This window comes from Myotis davidii, unplaced genomic scaffold, assembly GCF_000327345.1.
Source record: "Myotis davidii unplaced genomic scaffold, ASM32734v1 scaffold452, whole genome shotgun sequence".
Taxonomy (NCBI): domain Eukaryota; kingdom Metazoa; phylum Chordata; class Mammalia; order Chiroptera; family Vespertilionidae; genus Myotis; species Myotis davidii.
The window spans coordinates 1,622,212-1,637,942 of record NW_006284245.1 but is presented as its reverse complement, the minus strand read 5'-3'; the positions used below and the strand labels follow the sequence as shown (position 1 = coordinate 1,637,942).

Genomic DNA, 15,731 nt, shown 5'->3' with positions numbered 1-15,731 from the left:
GGGGACAGGCGTGGGCTCGGTGGAGAGTTAGTTTTGTAGGTCATGGGTTTGGCCAGCTGGAAACAGCACACTGAGGGTGGCAGTTGTCTGGACATAGAAGAGAGAGATCGCGATGATTGCCCAGGGAAAAGAAACTGGGAAGGGGTAAAGTGATGACCGTGGGGGGAAGGACACACAAGGTCAGGCCCAGGGATTGGGTTCTTGAAGGACAGGGATTCGGCTGGAAAAACAGGAGGCGAAGGCCAAAGAGTGGGGTGCCTGGCATGGAGATGGTGGAGGGATTGTGAGTCCTGATAACGATGCGGTCTAGGGCAGAGCCAGGAGCTGGGCGGCGTAGAGAAAGCAGAGGGGCAGGCTCACTAGAGGAGGGGATGTCATGGGACGCGGAGCGGAGTGTGGAAGCGTCATCTGCGTGGTATGAAAATGGCCAGTGGTCAGGACAGGAATGGGGGTGAAGAGAGTAACAGTGACCGGGAACTAGAAATCACAGGGAGCGAGGGGCACGTGGCTTGGGGCTGGTAGTGACCGCCAACAATGGAGAGAAGAGGCTGAGTAGTCTGGCGACATGAGAGTCAGGAGTGGGTGTTGGGAGGAGGAAGAATGACCTGCAAGTGGCCACCAACAGCCAGGCAGACTCAGGCCACCTGGGTGGGATGGGCGCCTGCCAGGGCAGCAGTGTCCCGGGGTTGCCATTGGAAACGATGCTGTTGACAGAGGGAATTGGAGGCTTAAAGGGGACAATGCGCATAGTGTTCAGGACAGCGGTTTCTGTCAGTGGTGTTCAATTCCTGTCAGTGAGTTCCCCCAAGTGACTTAAATCTGTTTTCCTTTATGGTGAGGTGTTAGCAAGTTTTCCAATTTTCACAGAAGTTTCTGATCATCTAAAACGGTCCTTTGTAGGACATAAAGCTTAATTTCAAAGAATGTAAAACCAAGCAGACACTGTTGGACTGCAGAGGAAGGAAGCCTGATGGAAGCGAATATTTATGAAGTGCCCAGAGAGGCCAAACACGGCACTACATATTTGTCTCAGCTGGATGCATTCATTCATTTTGCTCCTGCATTTGTGTGTGTGTGTGTGTGTGTAACACTTGCTAAATGCTAGGGATTCGACAACAAACGTAGAGATTCTGCCTTAGAGGAACTAATGGTTAAATGAGAGAAACAGCTAAGCAAACAGAAAGTAAAGCTCAGTGTGACCAATATTGATAATGAATAACTATTGGATATTTACTGTGCACCCGGTGCCATGTGAAGGCATCTTATATTCGCTCCTTTAACCTCAGCAATCTTCTCAGACGTCACATGGACCCTTTCAGAGTAACGCTGTGTTACACGCCACATCAAGTCTCAGGGGCTCGGATGACGAGTTGACTTTTCCTGCGAGTATTCTTTCTGGTTCCAGGCTGGTGCCGGCCGGGCATGGCAACAGCCCAGGTGTTTGAGTGGGTGCGGGTCATGCCCCTGTCCCTGCGGCCCCTGGGTGGCACGTCCTGGCAACAGGCTGGGAGTGAAAGCTGGCAAGCCTCTGCACATTTCAAGCCTCAACTCGGGTCCAGTCCCTTGTCGTTGCAGGGGTCAGTGTGCCGCACGGCCACATCCAGCATCCACGGCCTGCTCTGAGGGGAGGTACCACTGAGTCACAGGGCAGAGGGCCAGGGTGTGTGGAGAGAGTGAGGAGGTGAGAACAATGAGTCCGGAAACCACCCCCAACTTCCGGGTGAGGAAATTTAAAGGAGACAAACACCTGCCCAGGGTCCGAAAGCTGGGCACCTTAACCTCCGCCTTAGCCGCAGTCCTTGGCCGCTTCCAGTGCTGTGCACAGAGCGCTTTGGGCGCACACTGGAGAGGTGGGTGGCTCACCAGGGCAGCGGGTTGGAGAGGTTCCAGGAAGACTCTCAGGGCAGGTAGGACCTGGGGCTGACCTCGGTAGTCTTGGCCAGACGGAGTTTCTATTTGGTTTAGCAGCAAAGAGGCCATTGGTACAGGTGGGACTGGTTTCACTGGAGACAGAGCAGAAGGCAGACGGTGGTAGGTGAAGAGGTGCATACGAGGTGAAGGAAGAGAAACAACTTCTAGAAGCTTGGTCGATATGAGTAGGAAAAATACAGCAGTAGGATTGGAATAGAATAGAGCAGAGCATTTATTTTTCCTTAAAGACCTGAGTGCTTGCTGCTAACCTAAAAGTTAGCAGAAAGGCCTGCTTCTTGGATATAGAAATGGCCTCTAAATTTCCAACATGCCCTGGCTGGGTTGCTCAGTGGGTTAGTGTATTGTCCCAATATGCCAAGATTATGGGTTTGATCCCTGGTCAGGGCACATACAAGAGTCAACCAATGAATGCATGAATAAGTGGGACAACAAATTGATGCGTCTCTCTCCCTTCCTCTCTCTCTCTCTAAAAATAAAAAAATAAAATATCTATCACATCGTTATCCCTTGACACAGGATGGACTCCACTGGACTGTGGAGGGCAAGGAAGAGAGAAGAGCTGATTATGACCCAAGAAGAGGGAGAGGGGACAATTCCGTGATTGTGTATGCCATTGCCGACCATCGTGGCCAGGCTCACTCTCTGTCCTAGACTTGCAGAACAGAGTCAATACCTTATTTAATGGGTATTTAGGAAGTGAGGTACCATATTCATCACAAACAGGTCTGAAGAGACTTTGGGGGACAAATGGATTTAAATGAGTGTTCATAAACCCTGCTCCTACCTTGAATACACGAGGGTCTGTGGGAGCCTCAGCCGTGGGGCTGGTGTGTTAGGGAATTATAACCTGCAGAGGTGGTTGACACAAACGTGCGCAGGAAGCCTTTGTGTGCTAGAGTTTTCTTTTTTACCCTTTTGTTCTTTTACCCTTGAAAATAATGCCGGTGACTCTAGTTACCACCAAAGTAAACCAATCAGAAGCTGATTGATATTCCAAAAAAGGGATCACAGAGCTCCTGTTTTTAAGCATTTGTGTGCATAGTGTTGTGGGGCTAGATTTTCCCCACAAGTACAGATGCTCAAGGTGGAGACCAGATGGCCTCAACCTTCAACTTGGCTTGTTAGCACTGCCATGGATGACAGCCCAGTTTATTTTTTTCATAAATCCGTGTGGTTTCAATTATTTATGATTTCCTGCTAAACTGGACGTGGTTCCACTGGTCCTGTAGGACCATCTGGGCCTTGGGCAGGGCCCGCTGTACCCATGTGTGCACCGTGTGATTGGCAGCGCTAATGCAGCAGGGGGTCAGGGAGGCCGCACTTTCACAGGTTGGGGAGGTGGCCTGGGGCCAGGGGAGCCTCACGGGGTGCCAGGAACCCTCCAGGGTTTTTGAAAGGGGCTCTCACCCTCAGAACGATCGGTTCAGTCTGAGCCTGGGGTGCCTCCATCAGTCCTGAAGGTGGTTAAGGGGACCAGATCAAAGACACCTCCTGCCATGCAGGCCTGAGAGAGGGACGGAGAAGGGAGGCGCCTGCTGCTACAGAGGGGAAGGGAGCCAGCACGCACTGGCTTCCTCAAGCTCTAATTACTGTCTCTTTGCTTATTTATTTGTTTGTTTATTTTAGATAATTTTTGTGAGTTTGAGCCAAACTGACGACATATGCGGGGAAGCAAGGTCTCAAACACTCCAGGTCTTTGCTGCTGAGACGGTCTAATCCACTGGCCATTTGCAGATCTGGACTCCGGGCTCAGACCCGTGAGGGGGCAAGAGAACAGACCAACCCTTGATTAGTTCACAGAACTCCAATTCTTTATTCATCACAGCTTGCTCACAATGACATACAGGAAAGAGCACTAATGAAGAGTAAATATGCAGGCAGCAACCTTGGGGAGTTGGGAGGTGGGGAGAAACGACTTCAAAACTGTGATAGGTCCTGACGTGGGTGTCTGGTGATTCGTAGTTGGCACAGTGCCCTGCCTACCCCCTCCGCTGCGGCAGCCCTTGCAGATGGAGTGATATATATTTTTTTTAATCGGCAGGATTGCCTCACACTGGGGAAGAAAGACCAGCTTGTGTGAAAGTCCGCAGTGTTTCTGACTGTGTGTGTGTGTGTGTGTGTGTGTGTGTGTGTGTATTTCAACGCAACGACCAGCTCACAGTTTCCAAGTGAAAACTATTCAGTAGCATCATGTACTTGTTCTATAGGTAAGAGCTTAAAATGAACATCGTCCATCATGGCATCCACAAATAAGCCACCTGACACGTTAATTAATTCATTCCATCAACAGAACTTAAAGGAGAGAACTAAGCCCACTTCACAAAGAGCGATTTCACGGCTGCTGGAGCCGTTTAAAACAGCACTTTAAAGGGTCCCTTTTTTTGCTTCCACCCAGATTAATCTCAGGCCTGTCTTCTCATCCATCCCTTTCTAAAACCGAAGCACGTCGGTAGCACACAATCCAGTAGAAGCGAATGTCAATGCTACGATTGGTGGGTATTCTTAGCCTGGTTTTGCTGTTTCTAGGCAGTAAGTAGGTGGTGAATGAACAAATGTAGAGTTAGGTGTGGAGTCATAACACCTGTGGTCTAGGGGTGGGCTCGGTCAAGTTCAGGGATGACGGCGCTGTCTAGGTCATTAGGCAATGGTGGGTCTCTAGCACCATAGACTGTCTACTGACCTCGTTTTTCTGTTGGAATGAGAAAGCAGGGAAAGGAGTCAGACGTGGGGAGCTTCGGAATGAACAGACCCAGCGATTTCATTTGCGTGGAAAGACACAACGTCAAAAGCCTGTTACAGGACATGTAAGGTTATGAAATAACTTGCATAATGCAATACTTGTATTTTTTAACAAAAATGTAAGTATTTACAAAATAAGAACCAAGGTATTTTTTTTTAAACATCAAGCAAAACATTCTGCAAAGAGACCGCATTGATTTCTTTTATTTTTGATTCTGTTTTTGTGTGTTTTTTAAATAGTGAGTTCTTCTTAAACCATGTCACACATTTCTCATACTGATATCGCATGATCCCTTATGCCATAGGCAGGGGGACTTCCTAGCGGCAGGGCGTGCCATACCCTCCGTCGCCTCAGCCGGACAGTTCCACCTGCAGCTCCTTGTTCCTGCGCACCTCCACGGCGTGCCTTTCCTGCAAGACACCAAGGGACAAGCTGGGTCACAGAGCCGGCTGTCTGCTCCACGCAGAACCGGGGGGACCCGCCCGCTCCTTTGCCTGCGGTGTACTTGACGGGAAGGAACCTCGTTTGACATCTACCTTCAGGAAATGTTCTCATTTCCCAAGAAAGGAACACATGGAACCCAATACGTGTCACATTGCAGAAGCTCTTAGGAGACTTATGACATCTTAAAAAAACAACAACCATTGTATTCAACCGAAACTATGACCAGAAGAGAATGTTCACTGTTATGGCCACTGTGTAAATCCAGACAGTGACCGCTACTCAGGGTTCCTGATGTATCAGGTGGGGAACTTTCTGCAGGTCGAATGAGAATCGTGCTGTGATGAGATGAGCGTGCCCATGCCTAGCAATGCCACGTGGGTTTTTTTAGGGCCTAGGATGTGAGGTAAAGGTGGAGTCACAATGATCCTGGATGGAACACAGTGGTTCTCCGCTGTCCATGGTACCAGGCCTGTCAGTAGGCATCTCACCAGTTGCGTGGGAAAGTGGAGCCTGAGGGTCCATGGAGGAATGTTCAGGGTCATGGGTCTAAATTTTAGCCAGTGGAGCTTTGCTCTCCTGCATCTCAGTCAAGCGCTCACTATGGCATCACCATATGTAACCCGCAGCGAGCTGGTTTCTGGTGCCTCCTCCAAATGCTGACCTGACCCATGTAGGTGAAATAGTTCTGAGGGTGTGAAAGGACTGGGCTTACACAGTAAGTTAAATTTCAACTTTAGGGTTTGACTGAGGCATCCAGTGGCTGTTCTGGCTCCTGCCCAGGTCACCCTGAACCTCACACACCCCCAGAGCCTCACATGCCCTGCCCAGCAAAGCTTCCAAGCATTCCTGAGTCCAGGTGCCCATGAAAATCTCCAAGAATTCAGTGTATATATTTTTAGGTTTTATGTATGACTTCCTTTGGTTCTGGCCTGATATTTGTAGTCAGAGAATGGGAGTGAAAGAACAAAGAATCACTAGAATGTCAGGCTGAGGCTGCCGGATTCGTGGATGAGATGGGCCAACTCTAACAGACGACATGACGCTTCCTAAGAAATACTCAGAAAACAGGGGCCGGGAGTGTCTAAACTCTCACTCAGTGTTCTGGTGACAGGGACAGTCCATATCTCCCTGCATCTCTAGTGCCTAGCATGCGATCACACCCAGGACAGGCGCGGGTGACTGCTCAGAAAAGGATTGAGGCAGCCTAACTCAAAGACCCTCTTTCACAAGGCTTAATCTGAGTTTTGAAAATGGACAGAAGTTGACTACTCATAGCTATGTTGTCCATTTTGAAAGGAAGGTTTTGAGGGGTGGTAATGGTGGTGGTGGTGATGGTGATTATGATGATGGTGGTGGTGATGGTGGTGGTAGTGATGGTAATGATTGTGGTGGTGATGGTGGTGGTGGTGGTGGTGATGATGGTGGTGGTGGTGATGGTGGTGGTGGTGGTGGTGATGATGGTGGTGGTGGTGATGGTGGTGGTGGTGGTGGTGATGATGGTGGTGGTGGTGATGGTGTTGATGGTGATGGTGGTGGTGGTAGTGATGGTGGTGATGGTGGTGGTTGTGTTGAGAGTAATGAGGATGGTAATAGTGGTGATGATGGTGGTGGTGATGATGGTGGAGATGATGGTGGTGATGGTGGTGATGATAGTGGTGGTAGTGATGGTGGTGGTGATGATGATAGTGGCGAGGATGATGATGATGGTGGTGGTGATGATGATAGTGGTGAGGGTGATGATGGTGACGATAGTGGTGCTGGTGGTGATGATGGTGGTGGTAATGATGATAATGGTGAGGATGATGATGATGGCGGTGGTGATGATGATAGTGGTGAGGATGATGATGTGGTGATGGTGATGGTGGTGGTGGTGATGATGGCAATAGTGGAGGTGGTGGGTGATGTGGCCCTGGCTGTGTATGGCACAGAGCCCACAGAAGGGCAAGAAGGAACATTTTGGGGAGGATCTGCAGCACCACTCATCCTGACTGGTGGGACCGAGTTTACATTTGGTGGAGAGAAAGCCACCAGGGTATGGATGTGAGGAGATGGACACCTCCCCTTCGCTCCCCTTCACTTTGGCTCCATGCAGTGTTATCGCAGCCGAGCTTTCCACGTAGATGTTCCTAGGTGGAGACAACAGGTTCCCCCCATTCATACATGCTCTGTCCTTTTCTGATGAATATATTTTTCCAACTTAATATTGATGTACTTAACATTACATATTAATTAGTGGTTAAACTAAAATTAAGCATTATATAGTATATATGTATGAAGCATTGCATGGTCCTAATGTAATATTTCCAATAGGTTGGCTCTGAAGGTTAGTAAAGCGGTCTTTCCTACATTGGAAAAGCATGAATTAGCCCCTCTTAATCCATTCCCCCTGGAAGTTTGACACAATTCCAGCCTCCCGATGGAGCCCAATGCCCGGCCCATGTTACAGCCCCACTAGGTCTGTCTACACTGAGGCCCGAGCACAGGGCGAGCTGTGCCCGCATGCACAGGCTCTGACCCAGTCTCTGGTGCCCGATTTGCAGTTCACCCAGCGGTGTCTGAGGAATGCACCCGCTCAGGACCCCGAGGTGAGTACCTTTTCCTGCAGACGTTCAATGATAGCGGCTAGGTTAGCCTCACGGTTTTCCTTAATCTGTTCCATCTTCAGGATCAGCTTTTCCTCGGCCATTTTGCTGAAGTTGTTGTTTTCCTCCAGCGCCTTCTGCAGGACTTCCCGCTCATGCTCCCGCTTCTCCGCCAGCTGTTTCAGCACCTGGGCCTCCTGAGACTGGGCGAGAGAAACACGTCCTTAGCCACCCGCTGCGAGCCTGGAGGAGGGGTAGCCCAGACCCCAGCACACGCTTAGCAAACAAGCAGCGTGTCTGGCCGGAGCACGCTGGCCATTGGGCCCTTACCACCATGCCTCAGGGTTCCTACAGGTGGGGAGCTGGAGGTTCAGATGTGAGCTTTCTGGGCAGGCTGTCTTAGAAGAAACATTTAACCCTCACTGAGGAGTTTTTGTTCCTGTGTTTTTTAATGAGTTGCTGCTATGCATTTATGCGACAGAGGATGCTGTCCTTACTCACTGGGTAGCAACATCCACTGAAGCCTGAGGGAAGTAGGTAGGATTGGAGCAAGGTCGGTCTTTTTTCTGCCTCATTATTTTAGATCGGCTGTAGGCTGGGTGCTGCAACGAACTTCCCGCTTCCGCCAATCTAATCACTACACTCACTTCCCGGTTTAATTCCATGCCCCTCTCGCCCTCCCTAACCCCCCCTTTTTGTCTTGTGCCAAATTATCCTTGGAGACTTGTTTATAGTGCAAACTTAAGGTCCACGTAGCCACAGACGACAGGAAGTCTTTGTTGTGACCTCTCTGTAGCATTCTGAGGTCATTTCTGAAACCCTGTGGTTGGTTAGTGATCTGAGCAGAAACACCAGGAGGAGACACCCCTCACCCCTGCCTTTGCTCTGCATTTTCTGGGCTGTCATTCACCTGCAGCAGCAGGGGGCAGCACAGTTCTGCGCATGAATGTTAACAGCCACCAGGGAGCTTGGTAAACAAGCAGCGACCTGGTGTCCACCGCCAGAGATTTCCATTCTGTGGCTGTTTGGTGAGACCCAGGAGCCTATATTTTTGACCACCATCCCTAGTGATTATAATGCAGGCAGTTCTCAGTGTATGTTTGAAAAGCGCACTGGCACAGGCCTGTGTTCACGTTTTAGCTGTTGGTGACCCTGGATGTGTTAACTTCTTTCCACATTCATTTGCTCCTCCACCACTACATAGATGTTTAATACTGGGCTTTCCGAGGGTAAGATTAAACTATTACACGCTCATTGTTTCTGGGCAATTCCCTGGGATTGGCTGGTCCTCTGAGATGGATTAAATGTGAGTATCCACACAATGGTAGATAAGAAATATATTCCATGGGCTAAGTATTAATACCACTAAAAGCATCAATAGTTGAAGGTAGTGGTCATGGGGTCTTACTAAATAAATCTTGATGTATAAACAGTATGACATCTGACATGGATAGAAACTCAGATAAAGTTCTACAGGCGTGGGAAAATGGTGATATTCTACAGAAAGCCTGATGAGTCCTGTGGATGTGTTTATTCCGACCTTTATCAGGAACATGTTGACGATTCCTGGGAGATTAGAAAATCCTGGGAACTGAGCCCACTTCTAGTTTTAACCCCATAATGTTCGTTATAGTTTGCCATAAAACCGATATGAAAAACAAGGAGGAAATGTTAACACAAAACAAGTTCAAAATCAAATGGAGCTTCTCTGGAGAAACATGAAAAGCATTTTCTAGCTGGTTCGTCCTCCTGCCTGCAGGTGGACTATTGGTGAAGCTTCCTGCGTCGACTTTGTTCCTTTTCTGCTACCAGGGCTACTGAATTGTTTCAGAGAGAAAGAGACATTGAAGGTGTGTGTGTGTGTGTTTAAAGTTTTTCTCTGAGAACAGTCTCATTCAATTATTACCTTTTTGGCATATGGATAAAGATAGTGCCTATCTCATAGGATTGTTTATAAGCATCAAATGAAATGTTTGCAAGGCACTCAGCTAGTGTCCAGTACAGAGTAAGCTAGTACTGGGCAAATGGAAGCCATTATTATTGAAACCCAAACTCAAACCCCAGTGACTGGGAGATGATGGCAATTGAAGCTACTGGTACAGCTAAACTCAGGTCTAAAATTCTGGCTGCCTCCTGTGTGCAGGATATCTGTGTGCAAACATCTTGAGTTACTGACATCAGTGGGTTCAGGGTCCTCATGGTGATGATACAACCCTTTCCTACCTCCATCCTCTGCACCACCCTCATCCGCTGAATGGGCGGCAGCGATAGAAAATGTCACGGTCAGTGAACACCTCAAAGAAACAGGAGGAAACCACTGATCCTTCATCTCAGACACGCAGTTCAATCTGTAACCCCCAGACCGGAGCACTTCCAGAGGGAGAGAAGTCTGGGTTATCACAAATGAGGGTGCCACGTGTCTGAGAACTAGAGGTAAGATTGGAATTGAGGTTTCTCTTATAATGGACAGGAAACCCTGAGTCAGCGCCAGGAAAGAAAACCAAATAGATAAAAATAAAGCCCAACAAAATGTAACTTCAAGCCCTCTCTGTGGACAGGGCTTCTGGGTGGTTTTTCTCTGGACAGGGCATTAGCAGGCCCTCCCTTCTTCCTCCTCAGTGCACCCAGCCTGGTGGCCTAGATGGGAGCCCCCTGGCTAGATGGGCGCCACCTGGATAAATGGGAGCCACCTGGACTTTTTATGACCATTTTTCTGCAGAGAGAGTTACCACGGGTAGTTATTAAGGGGTAACTGTGTAACTGTTAATTTCCAGGTGCTCAAGTTAACTTTGGATCTTGCATTCTTAATTTTCTTCTGCAAAAGAGCTGATGACAATCAGGAGACAGCAGGGGAAAAGGCCTGAGAAAGGAAGCCCTTGGAATTAAAAGGCTAAGATAGCAACACACACCTTTGCCAACTTTTTGCCGAGGTGGGGCACCCTGGGTCTGTGGGAGCAAGCGCCCGCGGGCCCCACTGTCAGTGGTGGAGAGAGGCCTGGCCTGCTGCATCCGGGAGTGGCGTTGGCTCAGCTGAAATGCCCAGTTCATGGCGTTAACATTTCTGCAGCCACTGAGGCCAAATGAGAGGCTCAGCCTGGGTGCGAAGTGTGTTTCATTAGCGCAGCTCACGGGGTGAGACAGAAACCGGGGCAGCAGTGCAGTGTGCGCTTAGGTGCGGCCACTGCTACACGGCAGAGACCGGCACTGGAAGGGACGGCGAAGCCACTGTGTCTCAGCGAATGCATTGCTACCACCTGGTACTTATCTGTGTCTCTGAAAAACTGCAGGCTGAGACAGCGATTATGAAATGAATGCCTCTCTGAGAAAATAGTTATGGCTCCCTATTTCAGTCCTTCCTCATAGGCACTCAACTCAAACAGCTTCTTCAAGGAGTCTTGGGGGCCTTTCCTTGGGCCCCAAGTCTCTGTCACTCCCTCGCTGCGGAAAATCGCATTTCGTCCCTCTTTCATAGCCTAGCGCCCAGATACCACTGCCAAAACTTTAGCTCCCTTCCTGGGAGAAACTGATTTTCTCTTGAATCTTGTGGAATCTCCCACATCATAGCTGGTTCTGATCCCAATATTTCTATCAATGAGCAAATTGACATGTCATCCAGAAAAGCGCATGAAAACGTGACACACAATGAGTATGGGGCGCAGAATAGAGGCGTTGCAGAAGTCGGGCTCCTGACATGGTCGCATAGGCCCTCTTGCTTTGTCCTTCGCTTCTGTAGATTAGCAGAGAGCAAGGGACTGACTGACACAGGTGGGATTTGCTGAAAGCTGCTAAAAATAAATTGTCCAAGGGAAAAGGAGGTGGCCATGGAGGGACAGTTCTGAGTGGCATGTGCCTCATGTAGAAGGTCACTGCAATTCTGAAATAGGAAATTAGGGCATGGGAGTGATCAGCTGTTATCAAGGCAAATGTATTTATAGACCCGAGACCTCCAGTGGGGCATCCTGGGAGACCGCGGAGCCCTCTCCATCTGCTGTGGGGATGACAGGCACGTGATCGTCAAACGCCTTTTCCAGGCGTCACGCTGGACTCGATATCATTGGAGTGAGTACACGGAGGCACGCGGAGGGAGGAAAAACGAGTCTGGGAGAAGAGTGATTGTTCATGTGGGAACACTGCAGCATTGCCCAGAGAGTTCATTACCATTTCTTATATTACTGAGTAGAAGACTTAATTACTGTGCAAGCGAATGGAAGATACATTTGAGCTGAGGGGTACATAAAGCTCACTTTATGTTAGGTACACAAAGGAGATTTAAGACCGCATGTGGAAAGGGCTAGTTTTCATTCACTTCTGAAGTAAAATATTTTTCTGTCCCTTCTCATCATTTGGGTGTGTTACTTTCCATTTAGCACCATTTATCAGACACTCATGATAACATCTAATGATTGATTTACTGTTAATGATGAAGAAAATATTAACCCAATTAAAGTTACAAGTAATGTCTTATTAAAATATGACAACTGAATGGGAGTGTGTGAAACGAAAGGGTGCAATATTCACTTTGTGTTGAAGGACCAGAAGCAGGATAAGAAATTTAAAATGATTAAAATCCAAATTCTTTAGAACGAGCCCTTCTGCAAAAGCCTGTACCCGTTTATTGGGTCAAGTCCTCGGTACACAGCCCCCGGGGAGCTGGACATGCGTGAGGAGTCTGTGGCCATGGTGATGGGAATTGCGAATAATCCTGCCCTTCAGTTCAGGACCCACTGCTATACAGTCCACCCCCTCTTTTCCTGGGTTTGACGTTAATTGTCATCTATAATGTGAGTTGCCAACAAATGCAAAAGATAAGTTTATCAAGTTTTATGCCATTTTATGAAAATAAGCAACACATCTTTCTTTCAGCAGTTCAGTGATTTGGGAGTTCATTGTGCCAATATTTTCAGGATGCCAATTATATGTCACAGGACTGGTTTGAGTGGTATTCTTCATAATATAATCAATTTTAACACGAGATTTTATCAATGTCATTTAAATCCTTAAGCTTTCAACATTTTCTCATAACATTAAATTTTCAAGCCACTTATCAAACTATTTTTCTTTATAATTGGATAAATAATATTCTTTATATTTAAAAATATTTATGAAATACACTGTATGGTAACATTTCGGTATTTACATTACTGATGAGCTTTTTTTCGTTATAAAGTTATGAATTTGCTAGAACATGTTATCTGTGAAGTCAGGAACTGGGTGTGTTTTTGCTCAGTAACAGCTAACAGTGCTTTCCCAGTGCTGGTTATATGCGTGTGGAGTAACTAACTCCTCTAATTCTCAGTGACTCCGTGATGTAGGCCCTATTATTTGTCTCACTTTACAGATGGCTAGAATAGGACAGAGAGTTTAGTGACTTGCTCAAAGTCACACAGCCATTAAGTGGTGGAACAGGCTTTGAATCATAGACATTTTCTTAACCATATGCTCTTAACCACTACGCTTTAAGAAACACTCATTAACACTGCGCTTGGCTTAGGATGTCCGTGCCATGTACTGTCCAGACCAGGACACGTAGGAGATTGAAATAATACCGATGATATCAGAACAGCAGGAGTAAAGCGGACGTGGTCCTGAGCCAACGGGGATGCACGGCTAGCGTGGCTCTTCTGCCTCCTGCTACGTGATGTTTGTTGAATGAATGAATGGGTGGGTGGAAGGATGGATGACTAAGTGTTCCTACTGTTTTGCCCCAGTGGGTCAGCTGCACTATGGAAACTTTGATTTCAGAATATGAGCTTCAAGCTGCCCTCATGAGAGAGTATGGTCTCACGGAGGTGACCGTGGATTCCCAGAGATAATTAAAAAAGGGAGGAAAAGCGGGAAAGGTCTCATTTTTTTAAATAATAAACTGCCACCAGCTAATCACCGGAGCATTAATTCTGGGTCAGAGGAGCCTGAGGGAAGCTGGTCCAACAGAGTAACCAGATGGTCAGAGCAGCAGTCGGGTCAGCAGATGGGGCGAGGAGCCGGGAAACTGTCAGGACACTTAACACGGAGTGAGTCCCCGGTGCGTGGTGGTGCCTCGGGGCAGCCCAGGTCACCGCTGCCCAGATGTGGTCCCTGAACTCTCAGGAGCAGGGACTAATGGGGGGGAACGCATAGTTTTTTATGTTTTCAAAGCCCTACCAGAAATCATCTTTCACATCTATGTCCACAGCTATCTCTGTATTTACTTTGAGTTAGAATTATATCAATTTAGTGAGAAAATGTTTATTATTTTATGATGGTCAGAATTACTGGCAGCTACAGATTCCTTTGACTATAACCATGACACAGGAATTTGTTAATACTTATTTAAATGTAGTATGTTTGACAGGCTGAATCTTTTAGAATGTGTAATATCTGGGAGAGGCAATGGGTCTGGGGCAGTGGAAATGTAGCTGACCACTGGGCGAGGCTGGACATCTGTACTTGTGAAAGCCTTGTTTCTCACATAACGGAATGTGAGCGCCTGACTTGGCATTCAAGGCCCTCCACAATCTCACCTCACTGCTCGCCCACCCCCACCCAGATCCACTAGTTCAAACTGCTGGTCTACCCGCTGTCCTGAAAACACTTCCTGCATCCTCTCTGGGCATCGGTAGTCCTGGAACCACTCATGTCTTCTCTATTCATCTAAAGCTCTTTATTTTTCTAGTCACCCAGCTTGTTAAAGCAGATATTTCTGTGAAAAGAAGTTGCAAATCATATCAAGCAGTGAAATGGTTTTATTTTCCTCAGCGACCTTCCATTTACTTGAAAGTCAAATTCCTTAAAATGTTCAATGTCTACCAGTCTCCCCCTGCTCTTTCTGCTACAGCCACACTGTCCTCCTTGTTCTTTCTCAAACAATCCTAGCATCCTCCTACCTCAGGGCCTTTGCACTCACCATTCCCTTTACTTCCAATGTTCTACCCCTCATGCTGCTTTTCCAATGTTCTCATATTCAAGAGGCCTTTCCTGATCACCCGACATGAACAGAGCTTTTCACTCCAGCACCACCAATTCCCTTTGGCCTGTTTTATTTAGTATCACCTGACATGTACATTTTTGTACTTGCTGTGTCTCCCCCACTCACATGTAAGGTTGGTGAGGTCTCCCTAATGCATGGAACAGGGCCTGTCAAATAGAGCATGCTCAATACATATCTGTTGATTGAGTGATTTTCCCCAGACTGAGAATTCTTTGGATTGTAGAGTGTACTTAGTGCAACTTCTGAAGGTGTCATTTGGAAACTTACTATTATTTTGTTTTATGATGGGAGGATGAAACAAAAACAAGTTACATATTGCCACTTTAGCATTTGTTCTGCAAGTTATCATTTAAAAAGATTTGTAGTACTAACTATGGCCAAGCACTATTAAATAGAAGATATAACGCGTAGTTTCATGGAGTTTATAATCTATATGCAGGCCCAGTACATGAAATTTATGCATGGGGGGGGGGGGGGGGGGGCCTCAGCCTGGCCTGCACCTTCTCCAATCCGGGACCCCTTGGGGGATGTCCAACTGCCGGTTTAGGCCCGATCCCACAGGGGTTGGGCCTAAACCAGCAGTTGGACATTCCTCTCGCAATCTGGGACAGCTGGCTCTTAACCACTTGCCTGCCTGCCTGCCTGATTGCCCCTAACCACTCTGCCTGCCTGCCTAACTGCACCCCTGCTAGCCTGATTGCCGCTAACTGCTCCCCTGCTTGCCTGACTGCCCCTAGCTGCCTCTGCCTCAGCCCCCGTCACTGTGGCTTTATCTGGAAGGATGTCCAAAATGACATTGTGCTAGCCTGATTGCCGCTAACTGCTCCCCTGCCTGCCTGACTGCCCTTAGCTGCCTCTGCCTCAGCCCCCGTCACTGCGGCTTTATCTGGAAGGATGTCCAAAATGACATCAGGAAGGTTATTTGGCTGTCTGGTCTAATTAGCATATTATGCTTTTATTAGTATAGACTAGAGGCCTGGTGCACAAAAATTCGTGCACTCAGGGGGGCCCCACAGCCCGGCCTGTGCCCTCTTGCAGTCTGGGACCCCTTGGGAATGACCACCTG

General features: G+C 47.9%; 1 protein-coding gene across 3 annotated transcripts in view; it reads right to left on the bottom strand.

Moving 5' to 3' along the window:
- Positions 1–3,721: 3,721 nt before the first annotated feature.
- Positions 3,722–15,731, bottom strand: part of STMN2 (stathmin 2) — a 39,250-nt gene continuing 27,240 nt past the window's right edge. For all 3 annotated transcript variants that reach the window (XM_006754293.2, XM_006754294.2, XM_006754295.2), the window contains 2 exons: positions 7,710–7,901; positions 3,722–5,082 (listed from right to left, as the gene is read on the bottom strand). In XM_006754293.2, the coding sequence (XP_006754356.1) occupies positions 5,023–5,082; positions 7,710–7,901 (252 nt within the window). In that variant the 3' untranslated portion in view covers positions 3,722–5,022. The remainder of the gene's footprint in view (positions 5,083–7,709; positions 7,902–15,731) is intronic.